The 20,343-nt window shown below is 36.2% G+C and overlaps 12 protein-coding genes across 12 annotated transcripts; 7 read left to right on the forward strand and 5 right to left on the reverse strand.

Annotated features, from left to right (window-relative positions):
- Positions 1 to 320: 320 nt before the first annotated feature.
- SPO11 (Spo11p) lies at positions 321 to 1,397 on the forward strand (the record flags this gene model as incomplete). The annotated part of the gene is made up of 1 exon (XM_062955325.1): positions 321 to 1,397. The coding sequence occupies one exon, from the start codon at positions 321 to 323 to the stop codon at positions 1,395 to 1,397; it is 1,077 nt and encodes a 358-aa protein (XP_062811939.1).
- A 179-nt stretch (positions 1,398 to 1,576) lies between these two features.
- IPP1 (inorganic diphosphatase) lies at positions 1,577 to 2,440 on the forward strand (the record flags this gene model as incomplete). The annotated part of the gene is made up of 1 exon (XM_062955326.1): positions 1,577 to 2,440. One exon carries the CDS (start codon positions 1,577 to 1,579, stop codon positions 2,438 to 2,440), a length of 864 nt encoding a protein of 287 aa, XP_062811940.1.
- A 185-nt stretch (positions 2,441 to 2,625) lies between these two features.
- Positions 2,626 to 3,747, forward strand: PRCAT00005267001 (uncharacterized protein; the record flags this gene model as incomplete). Its single annotated transcript, XM_062955327.1, has 1 exon — positions 2,626 to 3,747. One exon carries the CDS (start codon positions 2,626 to 2,628, stop codon positions 3,745 to 3,747), a length of 1,122 nt encoding a protein of 373 aa, XP_062811941.1.
- A 130-nt stretch (positions 3,748 to 3,877) lies between these two features.
- On the forward strand, positions 3,878 to 5,413 carry RAD57 (putative DNA-dependent ATPase; the record flags this gene model as incomplete). Its single annotated transcript, XM_062955328.1, has 1 exon — positions 3,878 to 5,413. The coding sequence occupies one exon, from the start codon at positions 3,878 to 3,880 to the stop codon at positions 5,411 to 5,413; it is 1,536 nt and encodes a 511-aa protein (XP_062811942.1).
- A 181-nt stretch (positions 5,414 to 5,594) lies between these two features.
- Positions 5,595 to 6,710, forward strand: MAF1 (RNA polymerase III-inhibiting protein; the record flags this gene model as incomplete). Its single annotated transcript, XM_062955329.1, has 1 exon — positions 5,595 to 6,710. One exon carries the CDS (start codon positions 5,595 to 5,597, stop codon positions 6,708 to 6,710), a length of 1,116 nt encoding a protein of 371 aa, XP_062811943.1.
- Positions 6,711 to 6,939: 229 nt separating this feature from the next.
- On the forward strand, positions 6,940 to 7,944 carry ARA1 (D-arabinose 1-dehydrogenase (NAD(P)(+)); the record flags this gene model as incomplete). Its single annotated transcript, XM_062955330.1, has 1 exon — positions 6,940 to 7,944. One exon carries the CDS (start codon positions 6,940 to 6,942, stop codon positions 7,942 to 7,944), a length of 1,005 nt encoding a protein of 334 aa, XP_062811944.1.
- A 2,061-nt stretch (positions 7,945 to 10,005) lies between these two features.
- Positions 10,006 to 11,706, reverse strand: MNN23 (Mnn23p; the record flags this gene model as incomplete). The annotated part of the gene is made up of 1 exon (XM_062955331.1): positions 10,006 to 11,706. The coding sequence occupies one exon, from the start codon at positions 11,704 to 11,706 to the stop codon at positions 10,006 to 10,008; it is 1,701 nt and encodes a 566-aa protein (XP_062811945.1).
- Positions 11,707 to 11,892: 186 nt separating this feature from the next.
- Positions 11,893 to 12,369, forward strand: PRCAT00005272001 (U2-type spliceosomal complex subunit; the record flags this gene model as incomplete). Its single annotated transcript, XM_062955333.1, has 1 exon — positions 11,893 to 12,369. One exon carries the CDS (start codon positions 11,893 to 11,895, stop codon positions 12,367 to 12,369), a length of 477 nt encoding a protein of 158 aa, XP_062811946.1.
- A 50-nt stretch (positions 12,370 to 12,419) lies between these two features.
- On the reverse strand, positions 12,420 to 14,519 carry PRCAT00005273001 (uncharacterized protein; the record flags this gene model as incomplete). Its single annotated transcript, XM_062955334.1, has 1 exon — positions 12,420 to 14,519. The coding sequence occupies one exon, from the start codon at positions 14,517 to 14,519 to the stop codon at positions 12,420 to 12,422; it is 2,100 nt and encodes a 699-aa protein (XP_062811947.1).
- A 142-nt stretch (positions 14,520 to 14,661) lies between these two features.
- NTF2 (Ran GTPase-binding protein) lies at positions 14,662 to 15,142 on the reverse strand (the record flags this gene model as incomplete). Its single annotated transcript, XM_062955335.1, has 2 exons — positions 14,662 to 15,029; positions 15,136 to 15,142. The coding sequence occupies 2 exons, from the start codon at positions 15,140 to 15,142 to the stop codon at positions 14,662 to 14,664; spliced, it is 375 nt and encodes a 124-aa protein (XP_062811948.1).
- A 166-nt stretch (positions 15,143 to 15,308) lies between these two features.
- PRCAT00005275001 (transcription factor TFIIE subunit) lies at positions 15,309 to 16,154 on the reverse strand (the record flags this gene model as incomplete). The annotated part of the gene is made up of 1 exon (XM_062955336.1): positions 15,309 to 16,154. The coding sequence occupies one exon, from the start codon at positions 16,152 to 16,154 to the stop codon at positions 15,309 to 15,311; it is 846 nt and encodes a 281-aa protein (XP_062811949.1).
- Positions 16,155 to 16,602: 448 nt separating this feature from the next.
- Positions 16,603 to 18,438, reverse strand: PRCAT00005276001 (uncharacterized protein; the record flags this gene model as incomplete). Its single annotated transcript, XM_062955337.1, has 1 exon — positions 16,603 to 18,438. The coding sequence occupies one exon, from the start codon at positions 18,436 to 18,438 to the stop codon at positions 16,603 to 16,605; it is 1,836 nt and encodes a 611-aa protein (XP_062811950.1).
- Positions 18,439 to 20,343: the final 1,905 nt, after the last annotated feature.

Here is a 20,343-nt window from a genome sequence, read left to right on the forward strand (position 1 = left end):
ATTTAAAATTAAATCCACCTTAAAATTGTGAGAGATAACATTTTTGTTAAAATCTTTCGACGAAAGTGTTGAATTGTTATGGTTACTTCTTTCAGGTTCCTCTGTAACAATATTCATCTTTAATCTGAATTAGTTCCTTCCAGTACATCTCAATTATCAAATTCAAGCCTCGAAGAATGAAACATAAATTAAAACTATCTGCGCTCTCGACAAATTTGAGCTATCACACTGAGTACATTCACTTCTATAGGTTAGACAACAAGAAAGACATGTAAGATATACTAGGATTAGAATTACTTATTACATTCATTTACTAAACAATGATTACAAGAATAAAACCTCTTGACAAATTGGTTGCAATCTGGAGTGATATAGATTCAAGCTTAAGAAACCACGATATCAATGAAACGATTCTCTTCTTCAGACGACCTTATTCGACCACACATAAAAGGAGAATGAACCATCACGATAAAACTATTCAGATAAGTCAGTTTTCAAACTCTGAATCAGAGTCAAGAAAATTCACTTCCATTATTATCATTTTGAAGCTCTTGATAGCCAATATTGCTCAGAGTAAACGCACAACAAAGAGAGACATCTACTATCAAGATGTTGCATTATTCAAGAAGAATCAAAGGTATTCAAATGAGCTCATAGATTTGATAGCCTATTCATTAGATCTTTCACCTGAAATTGATTTAATGATCTACGCATCCCAAAAAGGATTAATCTATGGTAGTATATCACTTCTTATAAATAACTCTCAATTGTTGGATCTCAATTATTCACAAGAGCCTTTGCTAATACCTTTTGTTAACGATAAGGACAATATTAGAGCATCAAGTTATAGTCAATATCCGGCAGCTATCGTTGTTCTCGAGAAGGACGCAGCATTTAGGTGTTTTTGCAATTATATTAAGCAGAAAGAAACAAGCTTGAATTTGATTGTAATCACAGGTAAGGGTTTTCCAGATAAGTTAACAAAAAAATTTGTGTCACTTTTAGCCGACAGTTTCCCAAAATCTCCAATATTAGGCTTTATGGATTCCGATGTTTATGGATTGAGTATTTGCAAAAACTATAAGTTGGGTACTATCAAGGAGGCTACATACCTGTGCCCCCGAATGATTTTATCAGGAGTATTTCTACTAGAATATGATACCGGCTGGTTAGATTTATCAAAAAGAGATATTAGAATGATGGTGAATTTTGTTAAAGAACTTAAGGAAAGAACAACAGAAAGTTCAAACGAAAAGCTAAAAGAAGAGTTTGGTAAATGGCATAGAGAACTAACACGTGGTTTAGTTTTGTTCAAGAAATCTGAAATGAATGCCATGAATCAAGAACTCGCCTTGCCTAACTACTTACTACGAAAGGTTTGCAGTCACCTACAATGATATTGAGTTGGTGTCGAGGATGTGTGAGAAGGAAATATAAGACTTCCGGGTAAGTCTGAAAGCAAATTGCCAATCATACATGTTCTCAACATTTTTTTGCTCAGTTGTGCTTTCCAAAATCCACAGTAATCTACCCTAAAGCGTTAAGATATTATATATCTTTAAATACGAGTTCAAATATGGTTTTTTCAACACGTCAAATAGGTGCAGCAAATACCCTTGATTTTAAAGTTTACATCGAGGAAGACGGCAAGCCGGTCTCAGCATTTCACGATGTACCTTTATATGCAAATGAAGATAAAACTATTTTGAATATGATTGTTGAAGTTCCAAGGTGGACAAATGCTAAGTTGGAGATCTCCAAAGAAGAGAAATTGAATCCAATTATTCAAGATACTAAGAAAGGTAAGCTTAGATTCGTTAGAAATTGCTTCCCCCACCATGGTTACATTCACAATTATGGTGCTTTTCCCCAAACTTGGGAAGATCCAAACCAAACTCATCCTGAAACTAAGGCAAAGGGTGACAATGATCCTTTAGATGTCTGCGAGATTGGGGAGCAAGTCGCCACTGTCGGGCAAGTCAAGCAGGTCAAGGTTTTGGGTGTAATGGCCTTGTTGGATGAAGGTGAGACTGACTGGAAAGTTATTGCTATTGATGTCAATGATCCTTTGGCACCTAAGTTGAACGACATTGAAGACGTCGAGACTCATTTGCCTGGTTTATTAAGAGCAACTAACGAGTGGTTTAGAATCTACAAGATTCCTGACGGAAAGCCTGAAAATCTCTTTGCATTTTCTGGCGAGTGTAAAAATAAAAAGTACGCTGAAGAGGTCATCACTGAGTGTGCTGAAGCGTGGGACAAATTAATTAAAGGAGAGGCAGCAGACTCCAAAGGTATTGATTTGACTAATACTACCTTAACTGACTCTAAAAGTTACTCTTCCTCAGCAGCTTCTACAATCCCTGCAGCTTCTCCTGAACCAGCCGCTCCAATCGATAAGTCAGTTGACAAATGGTTTTTCATCTCTGGTGCACACTAAATAGTTATATATACTTAGATGGTATGAATCGCTAGTCCAGGTTTATGTAAATGTAGCAATCGTGACTCGCACGTTAATTTATATCTCATACGATTTTACATACTTCAAGTAGGGCCCGGTTTCGCTTGGCAATACATTTCAAGGAAAATGAAAAGGGGTCTATCTTAAAACTTCTAACTAATAAAATGCCGTCCGAGAAAGAAATTATAATTATTGGTGGCTCCTATGCTGCAATTCATGCCTTCAAAACATTATGCGGAAAGAAAGATACCTCTCTAAATATCACTTTAATTTCACTGTCTGTGCATGCATTCTTTAATATTGCTACACCTAGACTCATAATTGAACCAGAAAAAACATCACAGGCAGTTTTTCTTTTGGAAGATACTTTGAGAAAGCATGCCAACGGGATTAAATTTAAGTTTATTAAAGGACATGTCATTTCTACTGTCTTTAAAAGTCAAAATATTGAAGTCGAAGTTGAAGGGCAAATTAAAGACTTGAAATATGACTACTTAATTATTGCAACCGGTACTAGGTCGGACCAAAAGTGGATGAAAGTAAACGAAAATTCTGATGAGTCAATCAATGAATTGAAAAAGTTGAGCGAGGACGTGAGGGCTGCTGAAAGCATAGCGGTCGTTGGGGCAGGACCGACTGGTGTTGAGATTGCAGGTGAATTAGGTTTTAATTTCGGAAAAGATAAGAAAATTACAATCTACACTGGTGCCAGCGGTCCCCTTTCTCTGTTAGGATCCAAATCGTCTACGACTGTGACAAATTTGTTGAAACTCGCTAATGTCTGTATTGTTAATAATCTCAAAGTAGACGAAACCCATAAAGTTGGAAATCTTCAAAAGCTAAGTTTAAGTGATGGCTCGACAAAAGAGTTTGACCTAGTAGTACCAACTACAGGTCTAAAACCAAATTCTGATTTCATAGAAGACGAATATTTGGATGATAACGGTTACCTCGTCACAGACAAAACATTTCGAGTTAAGGAACATCCCGAAGTCATTGGCTTGGGTGATATTTTAGCACTAAGTAATAATACTCTCGTTAGTTTTGAATATTATCAAAAACAAGTCTTCAAACCCACTATTGAGAATGTGATATTTGGTGTGAAAAATTCTCGGTTGAAGGAATTTAACACTCCCGCCACAACCATACTTGTTCCAGTCACAAAGAACAGGGGCTTACTTCTAATTTATGGATGGTCGTTCCCGAGTATTATCGCAAACTTCGTGGTGAGAGTAGCTAAAGGAAAAGATTACATGTTACTGCAGGCAGCACTGTATCTAGCGTGAAGGTCATACTGCCACACCCCCTCCAATTTATATTTTTAAAAAGTTGTTACTGCATAATACCCAAAACGCGTAGTTTCAAATTTTGTATTAAGCTTGAATTAATCAAGTGTTGTCTAAGAACAAAAGCGTTATGGATATCCATAAACAGCTCCTGAAATTTGACTATGAACAATCATTTACCTCACTAGTAAGCTCGTTAGAGACTAATGGTATTTCAACTGTGGATCTACTTCTTTTTTCATTAAATGATAGAGTTGGATCTGTGCAGTTATCTAAAAAATTGGGGAGATCAATACGGGAAGTAGACGATTTCCTTGGTCTACTAAGCCAAGAGTTTGCAAGAAACATTTTGAGTAATAGCGTTGTTGATTTAAGGAAATCGAAGGATGCTTTAATGATATCTACTGGGTTGCCACATATCGACAGACAATTGCGCGGAGGCATACGGTTTGGGGAGATAACAGAAATTTTTGGTGCCAGTGGATGTGGAAAGTCGCAATTACTTCTCCAACTATTAGTCAACATGCATAAGCAGTCGCCTCAAAGCTTAGGTATCTACATATCGACCGAGGCACCCCTCGAAACTAGAAGGTTGAAGGAAATGAGCACTTTCGATTCGACGTTCATGAGTAGAGTTTCGTCTATATATTGTCAAGATCTTGAAACCCAGGATCATGTCATTTTCACTCAATTACCTATAGAGTTAGAGAGAACTAAAGGAAATACAAAACTAGTTCTAATTGACAGTATTGCCCACCATTTAAGAAGAGAAGATTTGATCACTAATCTCACATATCTAGAAAACAGAGTCAAAGAACAAGAACTTGAATTTGAAGACGACAAATACTATAATGAAGTTAAAGAGAGACATAGGAAGGTCATGAAAAGCTTTTTTAAATCTACTGCCAGGTATGAAAAATGGATGCTCAAAACTCAATATATAGCACTCTTGCATAAGCATTTAACTAAATTGGCACAAACCTTTAATATTTCGATTGTTGTTGCTAACCAGGTAAGTGACCATACTGACAGTAATCATGATTTACTATCCTATGATGGGATTTCATATCCACTTAATCTAGATATGCAGTTGGGATTTTTTTCAGGATGGGATAATAAAACAATTCTAGAATATCATCGATCTATGATCGGTGAGCACTCTGTATATTTGAAGAACTTCACGGATCACTTTACGCAAATTCTTCTGACCACAAGGAGTAGAAACAAGAGACAAAGACTCGATGGCACAGCTGAGGCAAGCCCCAAATCCAAAGCTCTTTGCGCTAATATTGAAGATGAGTCCCAACTAACATCACTTCTTCAAATAGAGAGTTCCCAGACGAAAAAATATGTCCCCGCTCTAGGTTACCAATGGAATAAATTGATTTCAACGAGAATCATGTTAATGAAATCATACCAACCAGTGTTTCACAAGAATAGACTAAACATTAATGGAATTAGTGATATAAATATGACGGCTAGAAATAGCAATAGCAGTAGCCAAGATTACGAGGACGCTCACATCCTCAAGAATCTGATAGATGGATGGGAACCAAGAAGGTACATGAAGGTGATATCAAATTTGGTTGATGTTTCCAACTGTAGCAATTATTATAAGATACCTTTCAGTATTTCGACCACGGGCTTGATTGAAAATCGTAATTAGAGTTCACCTGAAGGTCGTGCATATACATGTAAATACGAAGTTATGATAAAAGTCACTTATACATTATCAACTCAAATTGTATACTAATCTATCGTGTTTAATTGACAAACAGTAACTATGAAAGTAAGCTTCTCAAGTCACTCATTATCCTTGGAGTTATTTACTAACGTCTTAATAGTTTATGGATGAGGTCGATATTGAACTCGTCAATCAAGAGCTTAATTTTCTATCTCAAGACAATAGTTTAATTATAAAAGGGGGATGTGATTTATTCTCAACAAAGCCAGTAGGGTCAGATAGAAAGTTATTTAAAACAATCGATAAGAATTTGGACCAGATGTTGGAAGATAACCAACTTTCTCAGTCAATCGAGCGTGAACGTAATCACTCCATGAATTCTTTATTCGGTAGCAGTGCTTCACCGCCGGGAAATGGACACATGACGCGTCGCGGAAGCTATGTAATATCTAATGAAAGGGAAAGGAGAGGAAGCAGATCTCTCTCGTTCAATAAGAGCTCCATTGACTCGTCGTTTAATAATAAATCGAATCTATCTAACTCAATTGTCGAAGGACAAGATATTGACAGCGGCAATACCGACGAGTCTCCATTTGGGCCCCTAAGTAATGTTACCACGAGAAAGACATTTTCATATTTAATAGCCATTTTGAACAGCACATTTCCAGACCATGATTTTACGAGACTCCAGCCTACTACTGAAAACTTTCATAAAATAGATACTAGCGAAGATTTTATGCGACTATTCAACAACATAATGGTTTCCTTGGGTAAAAAAGAGGACTTACTAAATTGGATATGGGACACCATCAACGTGCATATGGACTTTATTCCACCGAAAAGTGCCGCTCACAACTATAGCGGAACAGGCTCAAGATCGAACAGCTTCTCAAAGCAAGGTGGTAAGTTCAATCAAGAGTCTCCTACTTTTCAAACTTCAAATAATGAACCATGTCAAATATACGAGTTTCAACCATCTGATCAGTCCATAATCGAAGATCTCAATTACCCATTTCAATCTATGTGGTCATATTATTGGTTTATATACAATAAAAAGAAAAAAAGAGTTGCTTTCATATACTTGAAAGCCATTAATAAAATTCATTTCTCTATGGTTGAAAATAGATCTTATGAGGCAGGTGACAACAAGGAGCAGGTAAGTCAAAGTAATGCACAGGCTGACGACGAAATGGATGACGTATATCTGGAAGATTATGGAAATGAAGATGCTATTATCGACGATGATGACAAAGACATTGTTGGTGATATAGAACTATAGTTATTAATATAGAAAACATTGAATCTCTACGGTAGGCTCCGCTTGCATTTTTGCAATCATAAATTGCTCTCAGTCTAAAATGTGGAGCAGAAGTGGCGACTTGCGGTAAGCAAACGACCGAAATTGCATGCATCCTTAACGGACAGCAATGGACTTGAGATTAGTTAATATATTTATACTAAGATAATAGAATTCAATTGACCTAAGATTAGAATTAGATTTAACCAAAATGGCACCTAATCAGTTTGCAACAGATATTAAGTTTGACTTGAACGATGGTAACAAGATTCCTGCGCTCGGCTTAGGAACACTTCCCCCTCAAGATCCAAGTGAGGTAAAAAATCAGGTAATTACAGCAGTGAAGGCTGGCTATCGTCTTATTGACACGGCCTGGTATTATGGGACGGAAAAGTATATTGGCGAAGCTTTGAAAGAACTCTTTGAAGAGGGTGTTGTCAAGCGTGAAGACTTGTTCATTACTACGAAAGTCTGGCCCTCGTTCTATCACAATCCTATGAAATCGTTAGACGAATCTCTTGCTGCATTAGGAATTGACTACGTTGATTTGTTTTTACAACACTGGCCCGTGTGCTTACATGGAGACGATAATGGACAACCACCAGCACCTAAGAATGAGAAAGGTGAACTATTATATGACGACGATCCTGTGACTGGAACTAAATTTATTGACGCCTACCACTCAATTGAAGATATTAAGCTTAATACAAATAAAGTTAAATCAGTTGGTGTTTCTAATTATTCATTGGTGAAACTCAAGAAGCTTTTACCAAAAGTGAAAAAATTCGTACCAGTGGTAAATCAGATTGAATACCACTGTCAGCTACCGCAGAAAGATTTAACTGATTTTTGTGATGAGCACAATATTGTAGTGGAAGCATACAGTCCAGTTGGTGGGACAGGTGCTCCGGTATTGAAATTAGGCTACATCAAAGAACTAGCTGACAAATATGGCGTATCTACAAATGAGATAGCTAATGCTTATCATATTTTGCAGGGAAGAGTAACTTTGCCAAGATCTTCCAATCTTGAAAGGATCAAGACGAATATCAGGTTGCCACATCTTACGAAAGAGGAATTAAGAGCTTTATATGCCATAGGAGCTGATAAGCCGGTCAGATACACCAATGATCCCTGGGGCTTTGGACTTGGTTTCAAGTGGTGGAAAGGAGATACTTTGAGCACAGAGTATGATGCTCCGTATCTTGAAAAATGACTTCGAAAAGGAAGGTATGTCGTAAGATATTAATATTATTACTTTTTTAGTGAATTTATATAGCTTCGAACATAATACTACTCTAAAAAAAATCCAAAAAATGCAATTGTAGTATTCTACTTTAAAAAGAAAATCAAAAAATACAATAGTAGTATCAATCAATTTAACTATTAATGCCACTCTAAAAAAACCGATAAATACCATAGTAGTTCAATCAAGTCAAGTATTAAAGCCAATCTTAAAAAGACCGCAAAATACAAAACAATAGTTCAAATTTAAGTTCATGTACTATTACCAAAAGAAAAACAAAATAGATATTTACTACTACAATAACAGCAGCAACATGATTGTGGAATAGGATAAGGAAGGTACAAATCAAAAGTCCAGAAACGGGGTAGTCAACCTCACCATTGTAAACCCAAGCAAGAGAAACTCAAATCCAATCTATAGCTTAAGAGGTGTACCTTGTCACACGCTATAAAAAAGTAGGTTTAAATCTGTAAACAGATCATTTCTCTGCTAAATTGTAAACCCAAGCAAGAGGAACTCAAATCCAATCTATAGCTTAAGAGGTGTATCTTGTCACACGCTATAAAAAAGTAGGTTCAAAACTGTAAACAGATCATTTCTCAGCTAACAACCATTAAAATGAAGCAAGTCATCAATCTAAAGAGTCAAGTATTAAAGAGTACCATGTTACTATCGCACCTAACGGCCACCAAGTGTTAAACCTTCTTTGAATAAGTTCGATTAATGATTAACAAAGTGGAACTGCAGCCGAAGAAAATTCAGTAGAGATGACCTAAATATATTAAGCACAAGAACCTTATTTTTGGCCACCACCATAAACAGAAATATTTGAGGTAATAGAAATCTCTACACAAATAAGTTTGGTTTACATATATGAATAAATTCTACGTATCCATATTTCAATAGACTTAGATTCTGAATTTACTTGACCAAATAATCATTGGATTGTAAATAGAAGGAGCTGTATGTAGGTGGGTATATTCATTATAAGAATTCTTTAAAAGTCACACCATGTCAAATTTAGACGGTGCGTGAATACAGGATGGTGGTATTCTGAGGATGCTTAACCGCGGACACTCTTTGTCAAGTACTGCTCAACATGTTCACTTAAATTTTAGAAATTACCATTTCAATATTATGTTATAGAAGACCAGCAATAAAGAAAAGTATTCTTACTCTCCGCTTTTCTCCTGAACTCAAGACTATGCTTTAGTGATTATGCGCTCGAGTTGTGATGATAAAAGTGACTGCTCTATTCATTTCACGACAGTGCTGTCACATCCACAGTATGAGATAAAATTGAAGGCATTTTCTGCCATTGGTTTTCTGTTATATGGCTGCGAAAAGGCATGCTGAGTTTATAGCCATGTAGGCTTGGTGTGCGCTGTGGCTCTTCTGAGATGAATATAAATTGAAGCTAAATTCACGTTCTTTCTCATGTCTATAGTTAGATTCAATTTCTTTCTGATGTCTACAGTTATTGCGTCACAAGAAATTGGTAGGAAGTGATCTTTCTTGTCTGATACTTATCTCTATAATACTCGATTCATGTAAAATTCTCTACTTTCTTCAGGTTGAAGCAGGACAACTTGATGCTTGTTGGTTGTGTGGACGATCAATGGTTTCATTTCATTTGCATTTGAAGTTTATAGGTTTGGAAATCGAGCAAAGTTGATTATTTATAAAAGAGTATTATTATATCTACGTTATTAGGTATTCCAAGTTTCCAATGAAGTTTTTACTATCTCATACTATGACAGTTTGATTATTAGCAGCCCTCATCTTATATGGGTATTTCATGTTCACATTGTTCTGCTAGTTTATGCGCTTTATTTTCTTGAAAATTTTGTCATGTTATCTTCTTACATTTTTAGGAAATTTGATTGCTTACCTTCATAGGGCGATGTAAAGTAATCTTTGAACTTATGTTAAATTAGACTCGACCGGATTTTTTTAGGATTCAAAAAGTATTTAAACATGACTCGTAAACACAGTATTAAATGATAAGCTATATAGAGTGGAAGAGTAGTATTAAGTTTCAGCTAGCCATTGTATTTCGTTTGTTATTTTTTGACAAAGTTCATCCATATTGGTGTCTTTGAAATGAGTAAAATGAATTTTGTCTTTGCATAGTGACTTGTACATCATTTCCCATTGTTGAAGTTCAAAATCGACCTCTTTATTTTCAGCACCCTCTAGATCCAGGGACTGAAACTTCAGTTCAATTTTAATACCTCCATAGAGTCTGTATTTTAGCCTACGTTTCTCTGCATCATATAAAGAGTCCTCTCCGAATAATTCAAGTGGGTCCAATTTGGGAAAGTTACAATGGATACAAAAGATGGGAACATTGTTGTTAGAGTCAAATTTTTCTTTCTTTAATATTTCGAGCCTTTCAAACTGATCTTCCAAAGTCATATCTATGTTTTCTTTTGAAATTTGGGGCTTTAAAACAAGTTGCTCATAAAAGGCATAGTCGACTAAAGGATCTTTCTGAGCCATAGCAACTCCTCTGTAATTACCATTGTTGTCAAAATAGCCTAAGGTCTTAATAAAAGAATTAACCTGATAATATTTTTGACTCGTCGCTACTGCCGCCGCTGCAAAAGTATCCTTATCTCCAGCACCCTGTTCACCCAATGAAAACAATTTGTAAAACACATTAGGGCCGTTCAAATTATAATACAAAGCTAAAAGCAATGTTTTTCCATGGGTAAGCTTGTTTACAAAAAGCTGGCCAGATTCGGTAGATAAGTCAGGAATTGCACCCTCCAAATCATGATAAGGAACTGAGTTACTATCTGGTATGCTATCTGTAACATCTGGTGGAACACGTAGCGGAAACCTGTTATATCTGACTCTCTTCTTTTCATTTACTTTTATTCCCAGAACATCGTAAAATATAGGGCTTATAGTACGTGACCAATAGTCTGACCACGTTATCATTCCATAATTATGAAATAAGTCGCTCTCAAAAATGGAGTCCGGATTTTCAATTATTATATTATCAGAATCTAAAAGAAGAACGTTTTGAAATGATGAGACTAGCAATGCAAGAATCTTGAACTGGTAGGATGCTAAATTTTTCGCCCAGTTCATGGTCACAACTGAGCCGAGTTCTTCTGGAATTACAACACATTCTGCATTTAATTTCGGAAGGACGACCTTACAGAATTCTAACTCGTTTTCATAGTCTGCGAGCTTAGGCATCACCACCTCAGCTGGAATACGGGAGCCTGATCGTCTAAGCGACAAGAGAGCAAGATAAGCAAGCCAAGAGAATCTTCCTCCTCCAACTAACACAACACCACACATATCCTTTTTATACAACGCTTTCGGGATCTCTGAGGGAAGTTCGTTCATTACCTTAAAATGCTTCTGTTTCAATTCCAATTGTACTTCCTCTGGTATATAAGCCTTGGATAACAAGTTTTCTTTCGTGCTTGGCCCATCCTTTTGTTGGGATTTATCGATATACCTAATAGCATCATCCAAATTTTCAAGCGGCAATTGCAATTTGTTAACCTCAAATACTTTAAAAACCTTGCTCCAAAAGTCAGGAGCTTCCAGGTTAGCTGTGTAGAATCTATTTGGCCCTGATGACACTAAATTTAGAAAACTCCATTCGGAATGGGTAGTTTTGAAGTAATCCAATAGCCTTGCAGTAAAAGCGATGATACATATCACAAATAACGTAAGCAATAGCCTATACCTAATTCGCCTTAGTCCCATTATGTGAAGTGTAACATGGGTTATGTTTTAGAGGAGTTAAAGTTAAGTACCCACTTCAGCGTTTTACTATGTCGATAATAAATTCGTGCACATAAGAATATCCATTGCGAGGATGTTCCACACAAAAAAAATTTAGGATGATCCACATGTTAATAATTAAGGTCTTAAGTATCTCTTGGTATAGATATGTCTTATAATGGAATAGGTTTGCGAACTACAAGAGGCTCTGGGACTTCTGGATATGTGCAAAAGAGTTTAGCTTTGAACCAGGATAGGAAGGATTCTGGTCATTCTAAATATAGGCAGTTGCTGAAACGAAAAAGAGAAAATGAAAAGCAGAAGTTGGAAAATGATACGAAGAAAACAAGAGCTAGATCTGAATTATTGGGACATGAGAATAAGAGAATGATAGAGGTACGTTGTATGGAGCTTCGAGAAGAATTAGAGGATAATAACGAAGATGAACAAGTCATACTGAAAAAGGTAAATAACCTTAAAGACAAATTGATTAACGAAAGCTACGAGCAGTCGAGTTCTCATTTGGAAATGTATACCCAAAATGGAAGTGCAGATGCTTCTCTAAAAGGAACGAGGGAAGGGCATGTTGCCTATAAACCGAGATATTCTGACTCTACAGTAAAGACCTTGAGGAATGCAAGATAACATTTAACGATGCTCTATATACCAATATACATTATTCTATCATCCAACAGTTAGTCTGATGAATCCAGTGATTTATTCAATTCAGGATTTTCGATCTGATTCGAAGAATTGTCTGCGTTACTCAGAGCCCCCACGTTACTATGAGAAGAGCTCAGCAACATCGAATCTTCCATAGAAGGTAAGTCACCGCTCTCTAAAGCTTCACCAATCAAAGTGTTATCATTTGACTTAGGATAGTCAATTAAATTCAAATTCTCTTGAGAATCCATGATTGGTTTAGATTCATAGTCATTGATCGGCAGGGAGAAAGTCTCAGTTTTCCAATTTTGATCAAAACTAAGTGAATCCACATTTAAATCTTCTGTGCTGGATTCTATTTTTTTCCCCGGGTGATTAATACAGACTTGTTCAAATCCGATAGATGAACGAGGATGTTCTTTCTTAGCAAAACTTAATCGCCAAAGCTCACGTGTTGATTTTTGAAAAGAAGGCTCAGACTCGATGTTCGCAGGTTCCTTTAATGTTTTAGGGAGCCTTTTGCCTTTAGGACCTTTTGTCCTAACGGGTCTCGAGTTGAGTATCCTTGTTTCATCTTTTGGTAACTCGTTCAATGTATCCTCTTTGGATTCAGTGACGTTGCTTTCGACTATTACATTAGGATCCACCATACCAGGTAGCGCCATTCCCTTACCCATCATTCCTTTTAAGCTTTCAGCAAACTTCATTTTATCTGAGGATAGCCTTGAAGGTCTTGAAGTGCTCTCATATATTCTTGAGTGGGGCTTCGTTTCTGAGGGTTCCACGTCCGGTTCTGCGTTAAACATTTGTTGAAATGCAGCTATTTTCGAAGAGAGCTTTTTTGGCTTCGGTGGAGGTGCCTTATGGTGCTTATTCTGATCAGAGAGACCATTAGGGGTATCCGATTTTATAACAGGATGGTCAGATGTGGTCTTGGCCGACTCAATCGATTCTGGTTTTGAACCTAATGTAGTATCTATATCTATTGTTGAATTGTTATTCTTTTTCGCATCATCTTGCTTTTCAGATCTTTCACTATTATTTCTTCGCGGACGAAGGGGAATTCTGGGTTCATTATCAAAAGATTTTATCTTCAGTGTATCAGCATTATCTTTTACTTTCACCTCTTCATCAGAATTACTCTTCTTCCATTCTTCTTCCTTTGCATCCTTTGTTTGTTTCAGAGGTCTCTTTGGAATCGATGGAATATAATCAGCTAAGTTGAGGTCCCTTACTGATACTTGCAGATCACTCGGGCTCAGTTTCTCTGCGCTATCCTTTATTGCGACTTGCAGATCAATCGGACTCAATTCCTCTGCTTCTATTTGACTAACATAGATATCATTATTTTTGTTTTTTTCCTTGTTGGTTTCAGGTTCGAGGTCAAATTTTACAGAATCGTTCAGTTTTCCGATTTCATTAGAATCGTCATATGGATCATTTATTTTATGATCTAGGTGATTGCCCTCCGTCTCGCCTTGCTTCTCTTCGTGTCGGTTAGGTTCTCCTTCTTCAGAGCAGATTTCGAAGTAATCATTAGATGTAATATCATCCACTTCGTATTGTTTCTTATTCAAAGTCTCTAAATTTTCTACTTTATTAACAGACTGTGATTCATCTGCTTGGCCCAGAACATTTCGTAATGAGTCGGAGAGCTCTGAAGCATTTTCAACATCTTTGGGTTTTGAGATAGAAGTATTCTCAATATTTGCATCATTACTCGATCTATCCTCAAGTCCAGTATCCAACGTGTTCAATTTGTCAACCGGATGAGATTTCCCTGAGCTGGAATTATCAGAGTCAAGTTCAGACTTTTCAAGCTTTAGTTCCGGCTGCTTTCTCAGTTTTACAATATTTGATTCTTCTTCTGATGACTTCTTCAGCCTATCAGACGACATTCTAGTTGGCCTCTTAGGTATAACTGGCATAGATGGTGATCTTTCTGAGTCCAGGTCTGATTTAGTAGGTCTTTTAGGAATGGTTGGAACTTCCATATTTATATCACTGCGTGAATAAATTTTGTTTTCATTGGAATCCACAGATTCCAGAATAGCATCTTCTTGCTTCGAAAATGATTCCATGTGCTTTTTTGGTCTTTCTGGAATAGTAGGGATAAAATTGGGGGCGTCCATTATGTTAAAGTTTTCGTGATAATAGCAATAGATTTAATTACTCAAATCATTTATTAAATTGAGTGCGTGCTACGTAAACAATAGAAATTATGTCTTACATATTTAAAAATATAGTTATAACTTTAGAGCACATCCTCCGAGATTAAGAATAGTTCAATCTAAATATGTCATTAAACACATAGTAAGAACTTCCATCGGGAATAAGATGGAATACTTGGGAATAACGTTGTGCATTCTGCTCTTCGTCGATAAGCAATTCTCCTGTAACCATTACTAATATATCACCACTAGGGGATCCCGGTTGAGCATCTAATGTAGAAATTCTGTGAGCTACCTTTTGGAAAGGCAAGGAAATCAACTTTTCCACAATATCCCTTGCACCTTGTAACTGGGAAGTCTCAAAGGTCAACATAGATTGGTCCCTGTACAAGTTCCCCAATTGGGTTCTATCCGTGTCAAACTGACGGTAGTAAAACTCACAGAACTCTTTAGCAACTGTATTGAAATCAACTAAGAAGAACGTTTGTTAGTATCATTGTTTCTTTTCTTCTTTAGAAGTATTTAAGCCCATTAATCACTGGATTGGCAGTCCAAAAAAGCTATTTAATTCACTTACCTGACATTATGGCCAAGATCCAACTCTTATTCTAACTATGCTTACGATGAAGTAAGGTGGTGATGAATCAAAAAATTCCTTTTCGATATTATATTTGTGCTGAAATTTACACCATGCAGTCTTATACGAGTAGTATTTATTGTTCCTATCTTATATATGCCAATGTACGCAAATTAAACTAGTTGTGAATAGTCTTTCAAGATCCCTTTCATATGGGTATTTGTGATTTTTCCTCTCCTTGCCTTCTTTTGCTTTTTTTCTTGTTGTTGTGGCTTTTTCCTAATTAAAGAAGGGTCAGCACCTGAAGGCTTCAACCCTTGATCAATAAGGGCCAGATACAAGTTATCTGGTTCAGGGAGTTTAACTTCGCTCCACATTTTCTTGAATTCATCGTCTATTAAGTCCAATTCACCACCTAAATTTGCCCATACTAGTCTAGGGGTATTTTCTTTCTTGTTTCGTAACACTAATATCTTATTTTGTTCTTCTAATTCATTTATAGCATCTACGCATCCAGACCAGCCGTCGCTGAGCTCTTTTACAGACATTCCCTTAAAAGTCGGTTGGTATCTCAAAAAGTTTAGTAGATCATCGGAAGACCTTATATTATGAAAAGAAACGTATTCAAGTGTGTCATCGTCCCTGTTGTATTTAATTCGATCGATTTCTTTTAACAAAGGTAATAATGTAGGAGCAACATCAAGTGATAAATAGTTTTGAAGTTTTGAAACGGCTATGGGATAGTCGTGTTGTTTAATATATTCAACAGCTGTATGCAATTGAGTTGGTAACATAGAACCTGAAAAATCATTAGAAACCTTTTGTCTTTTTGATTCTAGGCTTAATTCATGGGCGTCTCTTTTTTGGCTGGTTTTGACTTTATTATCACTGTAACCCCTTACCTGATCGTTCTTTTCTGCTGCTTCAGATTTTTGGGGAACCGTCCTTCTTACTGAGACAGAAGGTCCACTTCTGATCTTGCTTTTGAAAGCAGAGAGCTGAGCAGACAAGTCAGACATTTCTAATCACTCTTGAACGCTAGTCTCTACCTTTTATAGACTTCGAACAAGAAAGGAATAAGAATTCAATTTTAACGCATTCTCATATTTACTCAAAATGTGATTATAAAAGTATTTTTTTTTTCTCCAAATTTTTATAATTTGGACTCTTTATCTAGGGATCTTCGAATCTCAATTTGTCTTTAAGTATAGCATTAACAAAAGTACCGAACTTTCATATGAGGGTTTGGTGAGCTATCAGGATATGTTGAGTATTTGAATATTCTATATTAATTGAATCATTTGAATTCACTCCAGCCTTAAAACCATCGCTGTTAGAGATCGCCACTAATACTTTAGTCGGGCTGATTCATGAAATGGTGATGACCTGATGTCTGGAACATTTTACACAATAATTATTTACTAAAAAATACTATTCACTATACAATCAACTAGATGCGAGGCCCGCCTAATTGAGATAATTCTCAGCAATTCTCCCTCTTCTCATTCTCTCTCTCCTAATGTATTGTTCGTAGTCATCGATTAGTTGATCATTTATGATTTCATTTGCTAATTTACATCCTTCAAAAGTTCGGAAATCGATCAATTGGGCCCACTGAAGATTTTTGTACATTCCTGAATCCGTTAAGTTTACGACAAGGTCCCGAAAAAAATCTTGATGGTTGATATCAGTTTTTAAAGACGATAAACTTCGGACATCTGAATGATGATCGTCGAGACTTTTAAAAAACTCCCCAAAGTTGGAGCTCGTAAAGTTTCTCAAAAATACTTGTACTAGCTTCTTATTCAACCAAATCACCGAAGATAAATTGATATATTTCAAAGTGTGCGGATAAGGCGACTTATTTCCATGCATTTTAATTAGTGCTGACAATGACTCGTGCTCATTCAACCTAATCAAATAGTTGTTATTTATTGACTTTAAATTAAGGTCACTCAAGAAGACCTCGCCATCACCCTTTTTAAGATATGAAATATCACTTACTGTCTGTGGTAAAGGCGGAAGTAAGCTATTGTATTTTTTAATTGGCTTTGAAAATGTAGTGATAGAATAAACGGACGATGCAGAAGACGTTGGTTGGTGCAAATCATTTTGCCTCAAATGCAACATTTGAAAGCCACTGTCTTCACGGTTGTGCGTCATTATGTTGTCAATTTTATTGATCATTTCCTTGGGATAATTGTTCATGATATCAAAAGTTTGATATTTGCAGATCATTGATCTTTTTATCCGATAGTCCGTGGAGATTGAAAGATTGCCTAAATCGAGACTCACAATGTTTGGGCATAGATTAATCAAATGAAGAACGTATCCAATTGGAATGTCCCTCGAGGATGAATAATTTAGTAAGAACTTATTAATTTTTGGATGTGATGCTTTTGATTCTGATAAGTCAACGACTTCAACTTTTGGTACTTTTTGTAGGTTTTCTCTCATGCATTGAGAATTTCTACGTTTTTTTGATTTCATAAATTTAAACAGCTTTGCAAATTTAAGGGATTTACTTGATGAGTTAGATTTTCCCGAATGAACAGAACTCTGAGAATTAGATGCAACTTTGGTAAGATTCGAGGAAGAAGGATGAGGATGAAGTGAATATAATGGGTTTGTCTTATATTTCCAATCCCTCCATCCTGCGAGAAGCTTTAATACAGAATTGAAATCAATCTTGCTGTCAGTTTCCCTTTCATCTTCCTCATTCAATGTCTCCTCATAATTGCCTGGTCTGATATTTGATAAGTCAATAGACTTAACATATTGGCCAACGCTCACGTTGAGTCTCAAGTATGTTATGAATTGAGCAAATCTGTAGGTCGAGGTAAATGATAAATCCTGGTAAAAATATGGCTTTGCCAATTGGTAAAATAATTTGCTAGTATAGAGACATCTTCTGTAATCATCAACATCGTCGATAAGGCTAAATATAAAATCCAATATTTCAACTGGCATGCTCTTGAAAGTCACAGTCGAATGAACTGGGCTCTGAAACTTGACATTACTCTGGTTGCCTATTAGAGACGGGTTACTGATCCTAAGGGAAAGGCTCCTACTAACATCGCTCAACAAAGACCTATACTTCATCTTAAATGAAGATGAGGGATTTTTTAATGATGTCCTAGATGTAGAGGGACTAGCCCTCATGGTAGGATCCAACAGATTTAATTCATTGGGATTGAAAGGCACCAACTTGTGTGTTTTATAGTCATAGCGAGCACTCGGATTCAAAAGTGATCGATAGGGAGGTAGATGAAGACGATAATCAATATTATCTGCAGCTATCATAAAATCTTGTTCTTTGCTTCTCTTTTTTGGCCCCCTCTTTATTTTTCTGAAATTCTTGATGAGAAGACCTATTCGTTATATCAAATTCAATTAGAGCACTCTGTAGCTTCAATGAGACTCTTCTGATCACTTTTATCAATTTTTTGTCAAAACTTAGCAAATGTGTCGATTCACTTCTTACCTATAGGATTTTCTTGTCCTTTGTAAATGATCTCCGTATTTGGTGATGTATAGAGTCACCTGGCCGAAAATGTAAGAGCTTTGTTTTAGCGTCGAGTTCTGAATTTTAAAGGGGAACAATATATGTGCCGTACCGCCTCCGGGTCCTATTTCTAGCAAATTAAGCCTCTATGAATGCTTAGAAGATTTTTCAAGATGCTCTGCTTGGCTTCGCCTTGGTCACACTAGGCATCTACTCTAAAGATGACTGCGGGCATCGCATAAGGACTATTTTCGAATTTATCACCGGTCGCGGGTCGGTTGCAATACTGAAATAGATATCTGTAATAGAATATGTGCTCGATGATCTTCCCCTCTATAATTGCTTTACGGATTTCCAATCCAACAACTTATAGGAAGAAACTTGGTAAGACATTATGTAACGATTACGCGGCCTAGCTACAAATCCGCTAGTAAAAGATAAAGATATTGCTTTAAACCCATGTTACGCACCCAGAAAGGTGAATGTAGTTTGATCGTATGAGCGTTACAAACCGTTCCCGTAGATGAAACCGATATGCATCAGACTGACAGGCGGGGGGAGAGGAAAGAAATAGTAAGGAGGGGGGAAATCCGAGATCATAGCAATTGTTGATTGCAAACTGATTTGCCCCTATTTTTAGCTGTTGCGTCCTATTCATGTTTGCTAGTAAATAAACCAGATTCATAGTATCAACATCACACATTTTTGTGGCTCTTGGTAAGCTATGTGCTTCAAATTTTGAATCGGCCGATACCTATAAAATAGGGGTACTTAGGAAATTGATAGTATTCGAGGCATGAAAAGCATGCTTGCAATTAAAAAAAGCATTTACAATAAACGTTAGTATTGTTAAGATGTTGTAGCTACATATATTTTCACTTATTGTTCTTTAATAACTGGTAGTATTTGAAAATCAATTTATCCGTCGTATTTTGAGCCGATTGTGAGCTAAGTAGTCTTATCGTTCACCCGCCTTTTTTAGGAAAAGAAATTGCGGGTCCTATCTGTCTGCATATAACTATTTTGCAACTGATTTACGAGAGCATACTGAAAGAATAAAGTAGTACAGAAGGAGAACCAAAGGAGAATTGACTCCATTCCATTTCGAAGTCCATATAATCGAAATCATTTCGGCTGGTTCAAATAATGTAAGGAGAAGGACCTGTGTTGAAAAAAATTCTGTCATTTTTCTTTAAGTTTAAAATTGATAAAAATCTTCCTAAAATATGAAAGAATTAATTACATTCGAAACGAAATTATTGTAAAACATCTAAGAAACAGATGAAATTTTTTTTTCTAATTTCATCCTTAAAAGCATCTACTCATAACGTTTAGATGAAAATTTTTTTAAGTTGCATTTAGTACTTTCTAGAACACTACTGCAGCTTGATTAATTAATTTGTTTCGAGCTATAAATTATTATAACGTATCATAAATTGACTAAAAATTACCGATAACTATAAGACTAGCACTTAGTATACCCTAATAACATTTAAGAAACCTTTCATAGTCGTATTTCTGTTATGATTGCTTTACTCTCACACTCTCAGCTACGCGACTCAGCGTCTTTGCAGCTCGAATTTGATACCTTGCAATACTCCACTATTGAAGTCTTTATCAAATTCAGCGAATATTATACTTTCTGTCATGTATTATATATTAAATGTATTGATGCTTCTATATTTTCATGAAAACCTCTAAAG

This window comes from Priceomyces carsonii (genome assembly GCF_900007245.1).
Source record: "Priceomyces carsonii strain CBS4050 genome assembly, scaffold: Debaryomyces_carsonii_scaffold_6, whole genome shotgun sequence".
NCBI lineage: Eukaryota > Fungi > Ascomycota > Pichiomycetes > Serinales > Debaryomycetaceae > Priceomyces > Priceomyces carsonii.